At 47.8% G+C, this 20,105-nt stretch overlaps 1 protein-coding gene and 1 long non-coding RNA gene across 2 annotated transcripts in view; one reads left to right on the forward strand and one right to left on the reverse strand.

Annotated features, from left to right (window-relative positions):
- LOC112924344 (uncharacterized) overlaps positions 1–20,105 on the forward strand; it is a 92,834-nt gene that overhangs the window by 18,541 nt on the left and 54,188 nt on the right. The window lies entirely within an intron of this gene.
- On the reverse strand, positions 11,133–19,308 carry SLC22A6 (solute carrier family 22 member 6). Its single transcript, XM_026004629.2, has 10 exons — positions 18,605–19,308; positions 18,134–18,237; positions 17,734–17,888; positions 16,109–16,277; positions 15,519–15,642; positions 15,254–15,369; positions 13,981–14,195; positions 13,771–13,879; positions 12,205–12,408; positions 11,133–11,980 (listed from the first exon to the last, which is right to left on the reverse strand). The coding sequence occupies exons 1-10, from the start codon at positions 18,971–18,973 to the stop codon at positions 11,893–11,895; spliced, it is 1,653 nt and encodes a 550-aa protein (XP_025860414.1). The 5' UTR covers positions 18,974–19,308; the 3' UTR covers positions 11,133–11,892.

Genomic DNA, 20,105 nt, shown 5'->3' on the forward strand with positions numbered 1-20,105 from the left:
TTTAAAAACTCAGATGATGAATCCCAGTCAAGTCCTGTGGGACAAGCTAGAAACCTAATTTTCAACAAGCTTTAAAGCTTGGAAAGTGATGCTCTGAGGTGTAGTTGGTACTTTGGCTGTTGGTCTATGGTTATTCCTGTCAGACCTCTCCCAAGAGATAGTGATCTTCATTTTTTTGAAAAGCTTTTGCAAAGTTTATGTTTTTGCAAAAATGGATATGGCTATGGCTTATATTTTGTGAAGGATAAAGCTGATTTTGAGTACCTTTGATCTGCTATGACATTTCTAATATTTCAAATTTTATTCTTTAGACCAATACCTCCATTTTATAGATGGAAAAACCATGTCTAAGAGAGGTTGTATAACTTTCCCATGGACTCACAGTAAGTTGTAGATCTGAGACTTGTTCCTAGCTCTTATTGATTCTTAGGTCTGTGTTTATTTCTGTGACATTCACAGGCCACATACAAGGCAGAAGTAGTGGCAAGTGACTAGTTCAGGGTGTCAGGAAATCTAGATTCTTGTCCTTCATTGCCACTTTCTGTTATGTGACTGTACTTTTTTTCTTTTAAAAAAGTAAACATTAAATATTTACTTGTTACACTCATAAAAATAACAAATTATCACAAAAGTTGAAAATATAGTAATGAAAAGTGAAAGCCTCTTCTTTCCAATTCCTCTCCTCAGAATTCACAACTGACAACTTTCTTGGATTCCTTCTACACAGTTTGGACATGTTATTTAATATCCTCGACCCTTAGTTTTCTCATTAGTAAAATGCAGATAATAGTACCACTTGTGTTGGCTTCACAAGGGTATTGTGAAGAGTAATTGAAATGAAGTGAGTTATGGAAGTGCTGATGGACTGTTGTGTGATTCCTATAGACTTTCCAGACATGGTCAGCCTTGGGTGGATCAGTCATGTGTCCCTCCCTTTCATGTCCAGCCTAGAGAGCACTTTGCTCCTGATCTAGCACAGACCTGTCTGCCAAGGTCCACAAACATCAAGCTTGCAACTAGCACTCCTGCCATGAAAGTGGATTGGCTGGGGCAGGGTCTTGTGTGTAACCCGAGGTCCCACTGTGAGGAAGAAAGAGCTGTCAAAGAGAGCTGGACTAGCTTCAGGCAAGCCCCACTACCCCTCTCCAGGTGAGGCTGAGGGTCCTGAATTGTGACCAGAACATAAAGAGTGCTTTCCTCTCCCTGCCACACAATCTTTCTCATCACCTTCTTCTGGTAAGATTGATTCAAATTATTTCAAAACACATTAAAAGTTACCTTTTGGGATGCCAGCTTAGACTACTCCCCTTTCCCTGGGGAGAAACATCCTCAACATCCTTTAGGGCTCCTGAACCTGACCCTCTCTGGGCATAGCTGAAGAAACCTGACCCAGGAGCTGGACTGAGCTAATCAGAATATTTTTATTACAAATTTGGAAATGTGACCCAGAGAAACAAGATTTATGAGGATACCTATTTTAGGTAAAATAGGGTGGGAGGGCCACCCTATTACAAGTAATAGGGTATAAGTCACTTGTAAATAATTACAAATTTGGCACAATGTAGAAGTGGAGTTGAAATATGAGAGAGTGGGAGAGGGAGCAGGAAGAGGAGATAATGAAGTACTCTAGTCATAGGGAAGTCAGAGCTCAGTCAGTGCCCGAGAAATAGGGATGGAGAGTTCCCTTCAGTTACCTGATCCCAGTCTCTCACTGGTCTGGGTTCAAGTTCTTTTTTTTTTTCTTTTAAATCTTTTTTTTTAAATTTTTTCTTTTATTTATTATTTATGATAGTCACACACACACACACACAGAGAGAGAGAGAGAGAGAGAGAGAGGCAGAGACATATGCAGAGGGAGAAGCAGGCTCCATGCACCGGGAGCCCGACGTGGGATTCGATCCTGGGTCTCCAGGATCGTGCCCTGGGCCAAAGGCAGGCGCCAAACCGCTGCGCCACCTAGGGATCCCTGGGTTCAAGTTCTTGACCCAGGATTCTGTGAAATACTTTTGCATCCTTCCAGAAGCAAATTTGAGAGGGTTGTGGTTATTTGCAATCCTGAAATAAACAGCAATTGGATACTACAACTGATAGCTTAAATTTTGTTTCTCATTTTATTTTCATTATTTTTTAAAGATTTTATTTTATTTTAAATTTTTTTTTTTTAATTTATTTATGACAGTCACAGAGAGAGAGAGAGAGAGAAGCAGAGACACAGGCAGAGGGAGAAGCAGGCTCCATGCACCAGGAGCCCGATGTGGGATTCGATCCCGGGTCTCCAGGATCACACCCTGGGCCAAAGACAGGCTCTAAACCGCTGCGCCACCCAGGGATCCCCTATTTCTTAAAGATTTTATTTAGTTATTCCTGAGAGACACACACAGAGAGGCAGAGACACAGGCAGAGGGAGAAGCAGGCTCCTCAAAGGGAGCCTGACACGGGACTTGATCCTAGGACCCTGGGATCACAACCTGAGCCAAAGGTAGAGGCTCAACCACTGAGCCATGCAGGTGCCCCTTTTTTCTCATTTTAATGAGTATAAGAAAAAATTGTCATTTTGAAAGTACTTCCATTCTAGGTGGAGTAAAACAACTCTAGAGCCTGCAGAAAAATCATATTGCTGACAGATGTACCATCAAAATTAAGTCAAAATAATAAATAGACGTGGCATTTCTTTTATGAGTGAGGCCTAATTTTTTTACACTTTTGAGTGGATTTTAAAACCGTCTTTTCTTTTGTTAATAGAAGAAAGGAAAAGGGACTGGAATGACCAGGACAATTAGGGAATGCCCCTTAGATGTGTTAATATATATCCAAATGAATTCATCTTTCAAGTGTAGTTACTTAATAATTTTGATTTGGTTGGAGAGAAATCCTTATCTGTAAATATAATTATTACTGTAGGACTTCTATTTAATATTAGCACAATTTATTTCTTAGATACATACATTGACATGTTGTAGAATTTGGGATGTCAGCATTTGAATACTTTCTCCAAAGAGCAATGGACTTTATTGCTGTTTTATTCAAATAACTGCTATTTAATTCATGTGTTGTGCAAAAGCAACAGTTGCTTTTTTTTTTTGCATGGAGCTTATACCGCCCAAGGGTTACTCTTGGCGTTTACCATTTGTGTTCTCTTTTTGTGCAGCTGAAACCTCAGATATCAAATATTCCTGTGTGCTCCTGGGCTTCAAGTATATTTTATCATTAACAGGAAACAATGTCTTGGAATAAATAGTGTTAGATTTGAGGGCAACTAAGAGAATTGCTGCCTAAGATGGCTCTGCACTACTAACTTGATAGAGGCTATGATAAATGACAGATGCTATAAGAGGCCTCTGGGAAAAGAAAAGGAGAAAAAGAGAAAACAAATGGTAGTGGAACCAGGAAGTAGAAAGTAAAGTGGTTGGCTGCAGAACGAAAGTGAACAAGGAGATTGAGGCTGGGTCATTCATAATAACTCATGCCCTCCCTGCCTGACAGTCATTGGACCAAGGGTAGGCATATGACTCAAGCCAGCCAATAAGTCTTTCCTAGAATTGTGTAAAGTTGGAGCTGAGAAAAAGCAGAAATTCTTTTTCTCCCTGGTGAGGAAGTCATTAGGATTGAACCCAGAATGGTCAGTGGCCATCTTGTGAAGGATCCTGTGCACAGTGGACACGCCCAGCATGCAAAGAGTATCATAGATGAGAGCCAGCAAGGGTCCCGATGATATCCATAGTCTTGGTTACCATTGTCCCTAGAGCCAGCTCCATCTCTTCCTAACTTGTGGTTTGGTTGTGGGAGACTTTCTACACTCTTTTACTGCTCAAATTAGCTTGAGTTAAACACAGCCATTAAAAAAAAAAAAAACACAACCATTTGCAAAAAAGGATTCTGATTAATATAGTTCAGGTGGAAGCTGCTAGCTATTACTCAGGACATTTTAATTGAGAAGAAAATAAGGAAAAGAGCTCAGGCAATATTTTATTATAACTAATACGCCCATACCCAGTATCTTTTTCTTGCTATATTTATTTATGTTTTGCTTTGCATTTAGAGTGTTTGAAGCATCCCTTTGGGTTGTCAGATCATTCCAAGGGGCAAGTTGGGCCTTGTTTCTCTAGGTGACCTATGCTGTTGTGCCTACCAGATACAGTCATGTGGCCTGGGAGGGGTGTCTTTCACTGCAATTAGGCTTTTTGCTTAAGCAGCCCCTGTTAACTTGTGAGCCATTTCATTTGGTTCACAACTCAGAAGGTCCAGGTTCGCACTGGATTATACACGTAAGCTGCCTATTATCCTAATGAACTCTGATGCAGGCACAGGCTTTGACATTATTGGCTCAAGGAAGAGGTATCCTGGCTGTGCTTATGAAACAAGACTTTTGGGCAGACCAAGTGGCTCAGCGGTTTAGCGCCGCTGTCAGCCCAGGGCCTGGTCCTGGGGATCCAGGATCGAGTCCCATGTCGGGTTCCCTGCATGGAGCCTGCTTCTCCCTCTGCCTGTGTCTCTGCCTCTCTCTCTCTGTATGTGTGTCTCTCATGAATAAATAAATAAAATCTTAAAAAGAAACAAGACTTTTAGTGCCCCATGCTCGTATGTGGTGATGGATGATGATCCCATTTACAGTGCCTATTGGAAGAGGATTGGATTATTCTTGGCATCTCCATACATCTTAGGGAATGGGAGAATTATGTGCATCTGACTTTGTCAATCATTGAAACCAAAAATGATAGATTACTACTAAGTCTGCATTTTGAAGGAAATCCAAATGCTTATTTACCCAGATTCTTTGTCCTACATGGCAAGCAATAGAAGCTTTGGATCAAACTGCCTGCTCTTTTGAACAGAATAGCAAGAGCTAAGTTGATAGATCCTGAAATATTATCAACATTGGAAAGCAGAATGTAGAGATTTTTAAAAGATTTTATTTGTTTATTTGATAGAGTGAGTGAGTAAAGGAGGAAGAGAAGAGGGAGAGGGCAAAGCAGACTCCCTGCTGAGCAGAGAGCCTGATCTGGGACTCGATCCATCCCTGGGACTCCAGGATTATGACCTGAGCCAAAGGAAGATGCTTAACTGACTGAGCCACCCAGGCACCCCCAGAATGTAGAGTTTTAAAAAAGGAAATGGGGAAGCAAAATTGGAAGGATCGATAGCATACAAATTAAGATGAGTGGATAAAGATGTCTTAGAACTTAGAGTGAGGTTGGAAAATAATGAATGACATATGATACCTGCTTCCTTTGGAGGAGGACTAATCATGCTTAGTCACCTTCTGCTTCTGGGTCTTGAGTCTGTCTAGTGGGAATATGGCTTAACTTTGATGAGTGCAGGCAGATGCTGCATTAAGCAGGTTTGGAACTATACCCTACCATAGTCCTCTCCCAGGGCATCTTCTCTGCAAATCCTTGACTAATAAACAGTGGGTTACATAATCCACTATATTGTACCTTGGAATGATAATTAGATGAAGGGTGGACACTTGAGCCAGTTGTAGGGTGAGGGGAGGTTCATCAGTGTGGTTGCAAGCCAATCAGAGCCTTTTCTAAGAATTTGAATTAAGATACATAGAAACATTCTGGTTGGTAGTGGGCCCTAAATCTGAGAGATAATGGAGCAGATCTGGGACTGGTGGATATCTTATAAGATGAACATGCAGACAAAATGGGCTGAGAAGGAGAGAACAATGGAGTAAGTATATAGAGATGTCTCTTGTGCTCCAATCCCTGGTTCCAGTTTCCATGAGGCTTGGACACACTGTTTCCCTTTCCTAGATTCCCTAAAATCTTTGTATCCTTGCAGTAATATCCTTTTTCCCATGAGCTGATTTGGGAGATTTTCTCTTCCTTGCAACCAAAACACCATTGACTAGAACACATGTTAAGAGCATGATCAATGTGACAGCTACAAAGTGCAGAATTCAGCTGGATGAACCACTTAGCAGGCCAGAGTGACTCTACAGTTGTATGTGTGTGTGTGTGTTTGAGGGGCATTAGATCACTAGAGATGAAAGGACCCCCATAACTCTGTTCTCTTTCCCATCTTGGTTCCTTGGCTGCTTTCCATCTCTTGGTCTCAGCTGCTGAAAGCTTTTTCTAGATGAAGTCAGAACAGTTGTTTTTGTCTCTAGGACTTTGAGCCCCCAAAGTCCCTGCTCAGGAATATTCCCTTTGCCCCCTATCACCTACACAGCTTCTTTCTTTCTTCCTCTGTATCACTTCCCCAGGGAAGTGTGAATTGTCCAATCCCCCAGGGAAACCAAAGCAGAATATTAGACTCCCAGTGTAGTGTCTCTCTCTGGTGAGGGCAGAGGAGCAGAAGGCAGCTTCTTGGGAGGGCTTCCATAATCTCCTATACCAGAAAGTCTGCAACTCTGATCATGGTTCTCTCATCCACATTTTGAGCAAAGGTCTTCATGGTTCCAGCGCTTTCCCACCTTTAGACAAACTTGGGTTAAGGTCACATAGTCTGGGGATGCCTGGGTGGCTCAGCAGTTTGGCACCTGCCTTCGGCCCAGAGTGTGATCTTGGAGTCCCGGGATCGGGTCCCACATCGGGCTCTCTGCGTGGAGCCTGTTCTCCCTCTGCCTGTGTCTCTGCCTCTCTCTCTGTGTCTCTCATGAATAAATAAAAGACAAAAAACAAAAAAACCCCTTTCAACTCACTCATAAGAAACCAAACAATTAAATTAAAAATGTGCAAAATTTTTGAATTAGATACTTTACCAAAGAAGAGATTTAAATGGAAATGAGCACATGAAAAGTTGCTTAATATCATTAGTCATTAGGGAAGTGCAAATTTTTAAAAAAGATTTTATTAATTTATTTATGAGACACACACACACACACACACACACACACACACACACACACACACACACAGAGGCAGAAGGAGAAGCAGGCTCCATGCAGGGAGCCTAATGTAGGACTTGATCCCAGGACTTCAGGATCATGCCCTGAGCCAAAGGCAGATGCCCAAAGCGCTGAGCCACCGAGGCATCCTGGGAAGTGCAAATTAAAACTATGATAATGTACTACTACACATTCACTACATTGTCTAAAATTTAAAGTAAGGGTCATACCAAGTGTTGACAAAGATGTAGAGCAATTGGAACTCTCATATATACTGCTGGTGGGAATATGAAATATTACAACCACTGGAAAATTGACTGTTCTTAAAAAGTTAAGCAAATACTTTATATACCACCTAACCATTCCATCCCTTGGCATTTGTTCAAGAAAAATGGAAGCCTGTGTTCTCACAAAGAAGGGGCATGAGGAAACTTTTGGTGGTGATGGATATGTTCATTATATTGATTGTGTTGATAGTTTCATGGGTACATGCATCTGTTAAAAGTCATCAAATTGTACACTGTAAGTATGAGCAGCTAATTGTCTATTACATTTAAATAAAGCTGTAAAAAATATATTAGTTAAGATGTCTTTAACTGCAGATCACAGAAAAATAAACTCAAAATGGCTTAAAGAGGAAGGAGGATTTGAGTTGAAATTCCCGCACTTAACAATCAGAGTAGAGGTAGATGGCTTCAGGACTGGTTAAATTGGTGGCTCAATGATGTCATCAAACCTCAGGATAGTTCCATCTTTTCACTATGTCACTCTCAGTTGTTACCTTAATCCTTGCTCTGGTTTTCCTGTTGGGTCACAAGATGGCTGCCACAGTTCCAGACATCCCATCCAGGCTCAACATTGTTTATCACCTAAATCTAAACCCTGACCAATTCAAGCACTAATGGGCTGTTTGTTTCCTTCTGAAGGTGTGGCTTACATGAAACTTACTCCTGGGTGTAGGCTTCTCTAGGGGAAGAGTTTAGAAGAAGCAGGAACAGACCTCACTAGAGCTGGTCAGGGAAACTGAGCCTCAATTTCATCTAGCTTATGACTGTAGCTTTTTGCAATAGAATCAGCTACTATTCTGTGACTACAATATGAGCCACATGGAGACAGTCACATCTCAGAGAACATCATTAGATGATTTCTTGAAAGAGGAGGAACAATGGGGTCCATCTGGTGGTTTTCTTTTATTTCTTATCGCACAATTTTTAATACATATGAAGGTAAGTTAGAGGTTTAACAGAGAATAGTCTAGGAGTTCCAAACTTAATGGCTACAAGGACTATAAGGTAACATAAATGTATGGATCCGATCAGGTATAAGACAGTAGGGAATGGTGAGGCCTATGGCAATCTAGCAGTAAAACCCTATCCCCACCAAAAAATGAAACATGGGAAAACAAAACTCCTGGGGGCCAGTCTGACACCCCTGGAGGAGTCTGAGAATGAGGAATGTACATTAGTTTCCAACTGCTGTTGCATCAAATTATCACAAACTTAGTAGTTTAAAGCAGCACAAATCAATTTTCCAATAGTTCTAGAGGTCAGAAGTCTAAGATCACTGTGTTGGTAGAGCTTTGTTCCTTCTGGAAGCTTCAGAGGAGAAACCATTTCCTTGCTTTTTTCAGCTTGCATTTCTTGGCTTGTTGTCCCTTCTTGTACCACTCCAAAACCTGGTTTCTGTTACCTACTCTGGTCTCCTATACTCACAGAAGGCCAACCCAGATTATCCAGGATAATCTTTCCCATCTCAAGATTCTTAGCTTAATCACATCTGCAAAATCCCCTTTACCACATAAGGTGACATATTCATGGGTTCCATGTATTAGAATGTGGACATCTTTGGAGGTCTATTATTCAGCCTCCACCTGATACGAAAGCTTAATTGATTGGACATCTATTCCTTAAGGGCCATGAAAAAAAACTCTTGGGAAAAGAGAGACGAGCCTAGTGAAGGGGCTTGTTGTGGACTAAAGCGCGAGTTGTAGAGATGGGTCTTGAGGTAAAAGGGTGGAGCCCAGGAAGGAAGATGGCTCCTGATGAGCACTCTACTGGGGTCAGGCAGTTGAGAAACCTCCTGAGTCTGCCATCCTGGCCAGGATTTGCTTAGAGCTGCAGGTAGAGACATTGAGGGTGGCCGCAAAGGCCCTACAAGTCCTGGCTGAGGTTAGGACTTTATGGTCAAAACTGGGTAGAACATCTAAGACCACTGGAGGTGAGGTATTACAGTGTCAAAACTCAGGTTCAGGGCTGATGTGAGAGGATGGAATGTGAGCCAATATTCTGTAGATGACTTCTTGGGGAGATCACTTGCTGGTAACTTAAAAATGGGAAGGAAGTAGGGATCTCTTTGGTCAAGGGTATGGGGTGAGTGTAGGAAGTCCCTGGTCAGGGGCTGGGGAAATGGGTTCTGTGCAGATGGTGGGAGCTGAGTCAACACCAGCAGTTGTGTCAGTAGGGGTTGTGTGCAGCTGGGGCAGGCCAGGAGCTGTCTCTGGTTGAGGCAGATGAAGATACCAGGTGATCTAAGCACAGAGATGGGAAAGCCACAGGAGTCAGAGTATGTTAGAGTTTCTGGTAGGGTTTTGAGGCAGGGATAGGGCAAGTCACTGGTCCCAAGAACTCCGGATCTACAGAAAGCAGGGCTAGATGCAAGTGGCCTGCCTCCCATTACTGGTCCTGTCTCCCTGCTCAAGGCTGGTGAAGACACTGTCTTAGGTGCTCCTTTTCAGGCATGAGGTCAGTGCCGCCTGAGAAATGGCAGCAGGGAGAGGGCTAGTGGCCCTTGAGCATCTACTGGATCCTATAATGGCCCAGAAATTCTTGGGGGGCATGAAGAAATTCTTGGGGGGAGTATCAGCATATGGAGGAACACTGAGTCCCCAGACGTTCTGGGAGGTAGGGTGGGTTACCATAATTTCATCTCGTCCAGGAAATCCTGCTTTTTGAGCTACTGTGAGCTGTCCCAGAGCTTTGTGGCTTTTTCAGGGGAGCTCTGGGCTACCTACCTCCTCCAGGTTTCCCTGACTAGCTAGAGCCCCAGGGTCCCACCTGGAAGACAATGTGTACAGCTTCAGAGGTGTGGACTTTCCCCAAGGGCTGAGGGGCTGTGGGGCTGAGTTAGCTACAGGGAAACGAGTAATGGGCAATGCGCCAGGAGACAAGCATGACTGAGCAAACACATTTACAGCAGGGCATGGCTCGTACCCTGACTCCTGCCACCTGTGGATGCTAATAGAACTGTCTTTTCCATGTCCTCTAGGCTTCCTGGAAATGAGCTCCCTTGCTGATGCAGTGATTGATTGCATATCTGTATCTCTTCCTGACCGTGACCCCTAAACTGCCTTCCATCCCTCCTTTTGCATGGTTCCTACCACATTTCTTTTTCTCCTCCCCTTTAGCCTTCTCTCTTTTCAGGCCAGGAGAAGTCAGGACCTGGGGGTGCAAGAGGCCAAAGTCTCAGTGCCTCACATCCCTGAGCAGTGTGTGTGTGTGTGTGTGTGTGTGTGTATGTGAGGTACATGCATTCCAGAGCTGGATTGTCCGCATTCTAATCCTGACTCCACAATTTCCTAGCTGTGTGAATTTGGGCAAGTGACTTAACCACTCTATGCCTTGATTTTCTCAGCTATAGGATGAGGATAACAATAGTAGTTAGCTCTAGAAAGTTACTGGGAAGATAAAGGAGTCAATGTATGCAAAGTGCTTAGGACTGTGCCTGGCACCCAAGTAGCACTGGGTGCTGGTGCTCTCTGGTTGGGGTTATTATTATTATTTTTTAAAGATTTTATTTATTTATTCATTCATGAGAGATAGAGAGAGAGAGAGAGATAGAGAGAGAGAGAGAAGGGGAGAGAGAGAGGCAGAGACACAGGCAGAGGGAGAAGCAGGCTCCACGCAGGGAGCACGAAGCGGGACTTGATCCCAGGTCTCCAGGATCACACCGTGGGCCGAAGGCAGCACTAAACCTCTGAGCCCCCCGGGCTGCCCTCTGGTTGGGTTCTACGTTCCCCTTTCCCTCCTCTCTCATCTTTTCTTTTTCACTGGAGTTTGATTTGCTAACATATACCATAACACCCATTGCTCATCCCGTCCAGTGCCCCCCTCAGTGCCCGTCACCCAGTCACCCCAACCCCCCACCCACCTCCCCTTCCATCACCCTTTGTTCGTTTCCCAGAGTTAGGAGTCTCTCATGTCCTGTCTCCCTTTCTGATATTTCCCACTCATTTTCTCTCCTTTCCCCTTCATTCCCTTTCACTATGTTTTATATTCCCCGAATGAATGAGACCGTATAATGTTTGTCTCTCTCATCTTTAATAGCCCAGGGCCTGCAGGAGGCAGAACAGCAGAGAATATCCGTGGAGGGAGGTTGGTGCCACCGCTCAGGGTAGCGAGGGGGCGGAACCTCCAGCCGCGGACCTGGGGGCGGAGGCGGAGGCGGCTGCCGGTTTTGAGCTTGGACCCTGCTGCAATCTGGAGGAGCAGGGGCCACTGTCCTGAGGTCAAGCCTCAGTGGTCCTTTTAATCCCGCTTTGCTGCGGGAGATTCCCATTGGCCTTCACGGAGGGGGAGGAGCCAGAAACAAAGCCTCTGATTGGCTGCTTTCATTTCATCCTCGTCAGTTCCCAGTCTGGGAGGGGGAGGGGCATAAGATATTTAAAACCCCCGCAGAAATATTTGAATAGGGTAGAGAGGGAAGGAGGGGAGAGGATGGGGAGTAGGGGCACGGGAGGGGCCTCAGGTAAGAGAATCTTCTCCAGGATGGTTTATAAAGTCCTGGCGGTTGAGGGCAGAGACTGCGTGAACTTTTGGGCCACTGGATGATTTGGAGTGGTTACTGCATTTGAGGCAAGAGAGACAAAGGAGATGCTGCACACAAACCTTTTAATGACGTGGCCTTGGTGGAGTCTACTCAGGGCGGGAGAGCCCTGAGATGGGCTTTCCTGAACCACAGCCTGGACCCTTGGGCTTTCCCTTTCCCTTCCCGGAGTGGGTGGCTCAGGACCTGGAGGACCCTCACTCCATTTCTGGCTCTGTAAGGCTCCTTCTCAGTGCTTAGAGTCCATTTCCTTGTGCTGAGGCCTGGAGCGGGACCATCTGCTTCTGCTGCTCTTGCTCCTGCCGCCTTGGCTTTCCTCTTCTCCTGGGGGCAAGAGAATGGTGTCCTGGGTCTGCAGCCTCTAGGAGCTGGGGGCTTCCAGGGAGGTCCCCACTTCGCTGTGCCCAGCTACCATCTCTGTGTCCCATCTACTGCTCCCTGGAGCCAGGAGCCCCAGGAAGGACTCTAGGAGACTCCCAGCCAGCTGGGGGAAGTGGACAAAGAGCCCTGGCCTGGGTCTGTGACCCCGGGTAAATCCCTGCTCCTACCTGTTTTCCATGTCCTGCACTGTGTCTGGCAGTGGCTGGCCCAGGGTCTCTGGCAGGAGGGCAGTGACAGCGCTGGCAGCCACGGGGACCGCGCCGTAGATGAAGAGAGGCACGGAGGGGTAGAGCTCAGCAGTCATGCCCACCAGTGGGCTCACGATGCTGCCTACTCGGGCCATGGTGCTGCCCATTCCCATGCCGGTCTGCCTGTGGGGCCCAATGTGCGGTGGTGTCAGTCACTGGTCTAGCATGAATGCTGAGGTGCTGGCTTGAGTTTGAGGTCAGGGCAGCTCAGGTCAAGGCCTCCTGGCCCCTCCTCTATTCCCTGTTTGATTAGCAAACCAATTTGGCATTTGTTTTGCAGATTAAACAAAACAAAACAAAACAAAGCCACCACAGGTGGGAAGGGCTCTGGCCAGAGAATCAGGAGACTGGATTTCCTCTGCCTTTAACTTGCTATATGACCTGAGAAAGAGAAAGAGTCCCTTTTCCTCTCCAGGCCTCAATTCCTGAGCTGTCACATTAGACAGTTAAGTTAGGCAAATCGTACTCGGATCACCCTGGGGTGGATTTTGAGTTATAGATGCCCCAACCCACACAATCTGATTGGATTAGAATCTCCAGGGGAGAGGACCTGGAAGCAGCAAGTTAAGAATATGTTAAGAACATTCTCTATGAGAGCAGAGGTTAAAAACCTTGACTCAAGAGACTTGAGACTTGCTTGGATTCAAGCTTCCTTCCTTACAGGCTGTGTGTCATTGGGCAAGTCACTTAACCTTGCTATGGCTCAGTTTTCTCATTTGTAAAATGGGGAGAGTCCTACTAGCTACTTTATAGGCTTGTCATGATGATTCAATGAGTTGATATCTGTTGAAAGTTTAAGATGGTGCCTGGCACATAGTAAGTGCTTATACTGTAGCTCTTTCCTCTGAAATCCTGTGAGGGTGCAGGACAGCAACCATGACCCTGCTCATTCCGAATAGCCTAGGAAAGCCTGGCCTATCTTTAACATCTCATGTAAATTTTGCATCTCATTCTTAAAATAGACCGTATTTCTTGTTTCTTAATGTAAAAATGCCCCCCCCCCCCCCATTTTGGCACTCAAAAAGCAGTGCTATGTTTATCCTTATAGCTACCAAGCATCAGCATTATTAAATGTGGCTCTCGTGATAAGAAATTACTTTCCTGTTTGGTCTTTATTTTCAGGTGTACCGCTTGGTTTATAGATGAAATTTAGATTTGGTGGCAGCTTCTAACTTATGCTTTGGAGATCAAAGTTGTGGGGGGAAACTTTGATTAATTGCCTCTAAGGTGTGTCTTCTTGGCTCTCTACCTTGCCCCAGTTGGTGGGTCCTTTTGAGATCTTTTCCTTGGATCCAGTAAGGGCTTAGTGGGCAGGCACACCTGTGTTAGTCATGAAGTGTGTACTGAGCGGCTGATACACACTTTGTACTGATGGGTACTGGGAGGGGGCCCAGGGCTGCGGCCCACTGGATGGTGCTCTGGGGTCTGACCTATGCGTGGGGGAATGTCTTGTCCCAAGACCCCTCCCACTAGGCTCCCACTCACCGGATCACTGTGGGGTACAGCTCCCCAGTATATAAAAAGATGCAGTTGAAAGAAGCTGCCAGGCAGCCTTTCCCCAGCACAGCAAGGGAGGTGCGGACAATGGACTGATCTAGAGAGAAAAGAAGGAGTCCATGGGAGCTCAGGAGTGGGGGCTGAGCATCTAGGGATAGGGCTAAGGATGAAGGACCAGGGGTACTTGTGGGTGCTCACCTTGGGGTACAACCCCATTCACCAGGATGCAGATGCCTGCCAGCAGCAGTGAGGCCATCTGGGCAGGCCGGCGGCCCAGAGAGTTGATGACAAGGAAGCCTACAAGCTTGGCAGGCAGGTCCACAGCACCAAAAATCACCTGGATTAGGTAGAGGCTGACCCCAAAGCCCTGTAGGTCCATGACCAGCCCGTAGTAAGCAAAACTAGTGGCAAACCTAGTGGGGGAGGGAAGAGGGGGATGGAGTTTGTTAGGAAGGCTTACAGTAGGGGGGGTGCTCACTCAATGTAGGGGTGAGCTACACCAGTTACCCTGCTTAAGAAGCTGGAATCTGCCTTGGCTAATATTTCTTTGGACATTTAATATGCATTTAGTCTAAGTGTGGGGTAGTCCTCCAACACTCAAATTTCTCAGCCTTTTACTAACGAGTGTCCCTGGTCTATCAGGGGATTTTTCACTTAGTTGTCATGTATGATTTATATAGTTTTGGTGTTTATCTTGTATATTGATACTGGGCTGAGGGCAGGTGGATTTTCAAGCCACATCTTTAGGTTCAAGGTGTTGGGAAAGGCCAGAGATTTTCAGACCTGTGCAGGGTTCTGGGGTGGGTGTCGTGTTTCTTAACGCATCAGGAGTCCACATAATGAAACTTGGGTTATTGGATAGGACCCGCAACCTGAAGTAAATCCCAAATCAGAACCAAAAACTCAATTGGTGGAACAGTTGACCGTGCTTCTCCTGTCAGGAGGTTACTTTGGTGATGGGATCAGGAGGGCAGTAGTACATCAGAAGGGTAATGGGAAATGTTGCAACAGGAAAGGGATGTTTTTGGCTGATACCAGCCTTGGCCAAAGTGTACTTTTGGAGATGAGTTTTAAGCATCTTATTGTCTATGCTTGTGTTTCTGGCAGGCACTGTAAGGCCAATAAAGTCTCCAAATATTTTGCAAGCTAGACTGGTCTCTCAGCCTTCAAGATGTAATTCTACTGACTCTGGGGCTGACCTATCCTGATGCGGTGTTTCCATATGGGAACAGGGTTAGTAAAAGGAGACGAAGATGGAGATTGGTGCTCAGTGTGGAGACTGGAAGTGAACTGAGGAGAGGTCATCTGGTTCTTCAAGACTGTCCCTGGTGGAGGGTTACTGCCCCTCAGGGCAGGACTGCTGATTTTCCTCCCTTTTATCTGGATTCTTCCACCCATTGCATTCACTCTCTCCCCAAGCAGCTGTTTGTCTCTGGTCTATCTCTCTGTCACTGGGTCTGTCTGGGCCTACCACAGCATGGAGAGGCAGAGGAAGAGGTGGCGAAGGGCGGGGCAGCGCAGCAACTCCAAGGCGGAAGCCTGGCCTTTGCCCATGGTCAGCTCCTTCTGCAGACTGGCCCGGAGCACCTGCCAGGATGGGCAGGGCTCAGGGCCTGGACTCCTCCAGAAGCTCCTCCCAGACTAATCCCTTACTCAGGGAAGGCCTCTGAGACCTGGGTTCAGGGTTTGAGGGTAGAATCCTTGTGGAGTGTCATGGGAGGTCTTGGGGGTCTCACCTCCATACTCAGCTTGGTCCCCTCTTCCTGCTTCCCATTGATCCAGGCCACTCTCTGCAGGGCCCTCAGGGTGAGGTCTAGCCTTCCGGAGGAGGAGTACCAGCGGGCCGACTCGATAAAGAACCTGGGAGCGGGGGTGGGGGTAGGTGTTGACATGGCTTCAGTTCCAGTCGCCTGGGCTGGGGGCAAGTGATGGGCTCCCAGGGGCCTGCAGTGAGATTTCATTTAAGGCTGGGAACCTGGGGTTTGGCCAAATCCCTCTCTCTAGGACCACAAATGGGTGATGACCCATTGCCCAACCCGAAAGCTCAGCTTTTGGATGTTGGGTAAAGGCAGCAGTGCAGGCAGGCTAGAGAACTGGGGGAAGCTGAAGAATCCAATCCCTGGGGAAGGGGGGGCCCAAATCATTCCTCCCACAGCCTCAGTTTTCCCATCTATCACACAGAGTCACTGGCTTGGGTTTGACCTCCTGGCCTTGATCTTCTCTGATTTGGTGTGGTGGAGTGTGTGGTGTGGCTGGGGGATGCCTTGTCCCTTGCAGCTTCTGGGCAGCCCTTGGGCACCCCTGCCCACCCTGGGCCCCCACACACCAGGAGTAGATGAAGAAGGCGAAAAAAGGCACGGAGACCAGGAGCTGCAGGTGGCGCCAGTGGGGCACGGCCAAGGCCACACCGGCCAGGAGAAACTGGCCCAGGCTGTACACATAGCCAGTCAGGGTGCCCACACAAGCCCGTGTGTGGATGGGCATCCACTCCATATCTGGAAAGAGGGTGAGAACAGAGCGATGCCACTGACTGGGCTGCCTGGTGGATGGAGACCCCTGGGCCAGGCAAAGACCCCTCTCTCCACCCAAACTTTGATCTGTCCTGAGGCTCAGTGGAAGATACATCAAATGAGGATGTGTACCATGATGGGGGAAGTGAGGGACTTTCGGTGAGAGTAGGAATGGGGAGATGGGTTTGGAATCCCTAGGGAGGGATGCCTGTGTGGCTCAGAGGTTTAACGTCTGCCTTCCACCTGGGGCGTGATCCTGGAGTCCCAGGATCGAAACCCACATCGGGCTCCCTGCATGGAGCCTGCTTCTCCTTCTGCCTTTGTCTCTGCCTCTCTCTCTCTCTCTCTCTCTCTCTCTCTCTCTGTGTGTCTCTCATGAATAAATAAATAAAATCTTTAAAAAAAAAACCCTTCTATAAAAAAAAAAAAAAAGGGGAATCCCTAGGGATTGTTGCCTCCTCCACTCCCCCCACTATATTTCTTGCTGCCCTCCAAACCACTGTCCTGGCGAGGGCCCCTTTTCCCTTCAGAGCATCTCTGACCACTCAGTGCTGGCTTTCCTTCCTCAGCCTGGGCAGATTTAGTGGCCAGAGCAGCTCGGAGGAGACAGTGGCTTTCCTCCATACAGGAGAGTCAAAGTGGGAGGCACAACTCTCGGCTGTGGTCTAAAGAGGCCCGGCTTTGTTCCTTGTGGGCTCCTGATTTGGCTGCTGGGGCAATGACTTGGACACTAGACTGGGTTTTGGGGCTCAATTCTCTAGGTGTCCTGCCTAGCCCTGGCCATCCCAGTTAACTCCTGTAGTCCAGAGAACCCTCAATCCATAGATTCCCTTCTGGGCTTGAGGGATGACCTTGGGTAAATCCTTTCCCTTCTTCCAAGTCATAGGTTCCTTATCTGAGAACCAGGGGGAAGGAGGTGATTTATCAGAGGATGCACACTGATGGCTCATGGACAGACCATGCTCAGGCCATAAATGTGTTTGGTCTACATGATGCTGGCTTACCCTATGTTAAAAATATTAGCATTAATTTCCAACATTAAAAAATTGGGATATTTTACATTAATAGAGAAGAAGGGATAAGATCTGACAGCCCTGAACCTTCTGGCTCGGGCAGCTGAGTGACTGCGGCCCCTCTGGATGGGGGTGCGACTCTCCTTTGGCTACAGTCCTCACTATTCCCTAATGCCCCTTGTACCCAGTTGGCTTCAGTCATTTATGGGAATTGCCTGGCCCTAAAAATGAAGTTTGAGATGGGGTCTCAATGAGGGATCAGGATGATATGAGTCCGAGAAAAAGGCTGTTTGTGTTGGCTGCCTCAAAAGAGGGCAGGAAGGACTCAGGAGGGGTTGGCTGGGAGAGGAAGTGGAATGTGGCTGCTGGGGTCGGGTGGTCAGAGAGGAGTGGGTAGGGACCCGCCCTGCCCTCCTGGCATCCCTCACTCAGCGTCATGCAGTTGAGGGCGATGCCAGCCAGCGACATGCCAGAGAGGAGCCGGAAGGCACAGTAGACGGGGAAGTTGGGAGCGAAGGCTGCGCAGGTTCCTGACACGGCTGTCTGCAGGTAGTTCAGGATCAGCAACTTGCGGCGGCCCAGCCTGTGGCAGGGAGGGAAGGACAGCAGCAGGGGTCCTGAGGGCTGACTGTGCAGGGAAGGGTATAGAGAGGAGGGCTTGCCCTGGGTAAGTCTCTGGGGCAGGGGCTGGGGTTGTCTTTTCAGGACCTGTGTGGTGTCATGAGGCTGGCCCCGTAGGTCCTCAGACCAGCTCCAGGTGGGAAGGCGGACCTGAACCCAGCTGAGGCCCAGACTCAGCCCGCCCCCGTGGCTCTGCCCAAGACTGACCTGTCTGCCAGGTACCCAAACACCATGGCTCCGAGAAGCACTCCTACCATGTACAAGGACTGGGCCAGTTGGCGTAAGGCCCTGTTAGAACACACGAGGTCCCACTGTGGGGAGAGGGGACAAGGGTGAGACAGAGGTAAGCCGGGGCTGCAGGGCTTCCGTCCCCTCCTTTGGGCTGTCCCTCTGAGGCCTATGTCACCCTCTTCCCCTGACATTTCCCTTTGCTGTGTTCTTCCCCAGTTCCAGTAGCCGAGAGACTTTTCTTGACTCTGACATCCCCCTTTTCTGTAGAGGTCCCCATCTTGAACCCCTTTATTCATCTTCCCATCTTGGCCTCTGGTGAATCTGAGACAGTCTCTGTGTATTTGTGTGTGTGTGCGTATGCATGCATGCATGTGCATCTGTCTGTCTGCCTCAGAGGGGAAGGCAAGTCCGCGTGGCATATGGAGCAGAGGGCCCAGGTATCCTCACCTCAGTCACGATGGTGGAAGGAAAGGTGCTGTTGTCGTAGATCCAGCCATTGGTGCAGGGCTCCGTGGCCCCCGTGCTGTTGGCATCTGTGCCATTGGGAAAAGGTGGTCCCTGTTGGGGGATGGTGTAGTGGAGGCAGGACTCGGGCTGCCCCTGCCTGTCCCGGGGTAGCCAGGCCTCCAACTCCCCATCCGTGCTGAGGTTGGCATTGGCGGGTGGGCGGCAGTGGTGGGTGGGGATGGCGGCCGTGAAGTTCTGCAGGGTGTTGTGGGAAGCCATCAGGAGCAGGGGGAGGACCACCAGAGTGACCTGGATTTGCTGGAAGCGGCCGACACCCCCCACCTGCTGCAGGAGGTCGTTGAAGGCCATGGGGCCCACCGGCCAAGCAGCTGGGGGCTGAGGACTTCCAGTCCTTGCACCTCTGTCTGTGCCTCCGTGCGCCTGCTGTCCTCGGCAAGAGGAGAGGAGCCGCCGTTGCTTCTGCTGCGGAGCTGTTCCTAGAGCTGAATCTGAGCTGGCTCTGTGGGGGGACAGGAGCCTGGCTGGTGGCCCCTCCTTCCCTCTCTCTCCGTCTTCTGTCCCTCCCTTTCCCTTGAGCCTCCCCTCACTTGGGGGTGGGGTGCTCAGCTTTCAGGGTCTAGGTAGCCCTGACCCCTACATGGGCAGGATTTAATCCTTGGCCTGGAGGGAATGAGTTAAAGTGTGACTTGGTATCAGAAGGATTAACCCTCTGAGTATCCTTGTGTCAGTGGAAATTCTCCAAGTGGGTATAAAGGGCAGGAGAATGGACTGGAGTGGGGGTAGTGAGAGGGGATGTCCTGGGAGGGCATCTGGGGGTGTGAGGGGGCAGGTGGGACCTTATTGACTTCCTTGTAGTGAGAAGCCTGTGCTTTGGGAAGTGTGGTGGCCTCTTGAGGGGCTTCTGTCCTTTTTAGTGGACAGAATCCAAGCAATCTGTCTCTGGGAATGGTTGTGAGAGAAAATACAGAACTCCCAGTATCAGAGCAACAAATAAATAATAAGTAATAAATAACATTTTATTATAGTAGAAGTATATCCCTAATATTACATGGGACATACTTTTTTTTTTAAATTTTTTTATTTATTTATGATAGTCACAGAGAGATAGAGAGAGAGAGGCAGAGACACAGGCAGAGGGAGAAGCAGGCTCCATGCACCGGGAGCCCAACGTGGGATTCGATCCCGGGTCTCCAGGATCGCGCCCTGGGCCAAAGGCAGGCGCCAAACCGCTGCACCACCCAGGGATCCCCGGGGATCCCCGGGACATACTTATACTAAAAAAGTATTCACTGATCTGAAATTCAGATTTAACTGGGCCATCTTGTATTCTTATTTGCTAAAATTAGCAACCTCGGTCTCTGGTCTCCCTGGGGACAGTTCATATCTTATGGGACCACAGCTTTGTTCAGTTGGAAGAAATGAAATGAAAGAGGTCAGAGGCTACTTTTGAAGGAGTGCGATCTAAGAACCCATATCACAC

The sequence above is a fragment of the Vulpes vulpes genome, chromosome 5, assembly GCF_048418805.1.
Source record: "Vulpes vulpes isolate BD-2025 chromosome 5, VulVul3, whole genome shotgun sequence".
Taxonomy (NCBI): Eukaryota; Metazoa; Chordata; class Mammalia; order Carnivora; family Canidae; genus Vulpes; species Vulpes vulpes.

Coding starts and splice junctions, on each gene's coding strand:
- SLC22A6 (XM_026004629.2), bottom strand. CDS start 18,973: ATGGCCTTCAACGACCTCCTGCAGCAGGTGGGGGGTGTCGGCCGCTTC. Junction 13,880..13,980: donor GAATGGGGTTGTACCCCAAG/GTGAGCACCCAC, acceptor TTTTCTCTCTAG/ATCAGTCCATTGTCCGCACC. Junction 12,409..13,770: donor CTGTACCCCACAGTGATCCG/GTGAGTGGGAGC, acceptor TGGGCCCCACAG/GCAGACCGGCATGGGAATGG.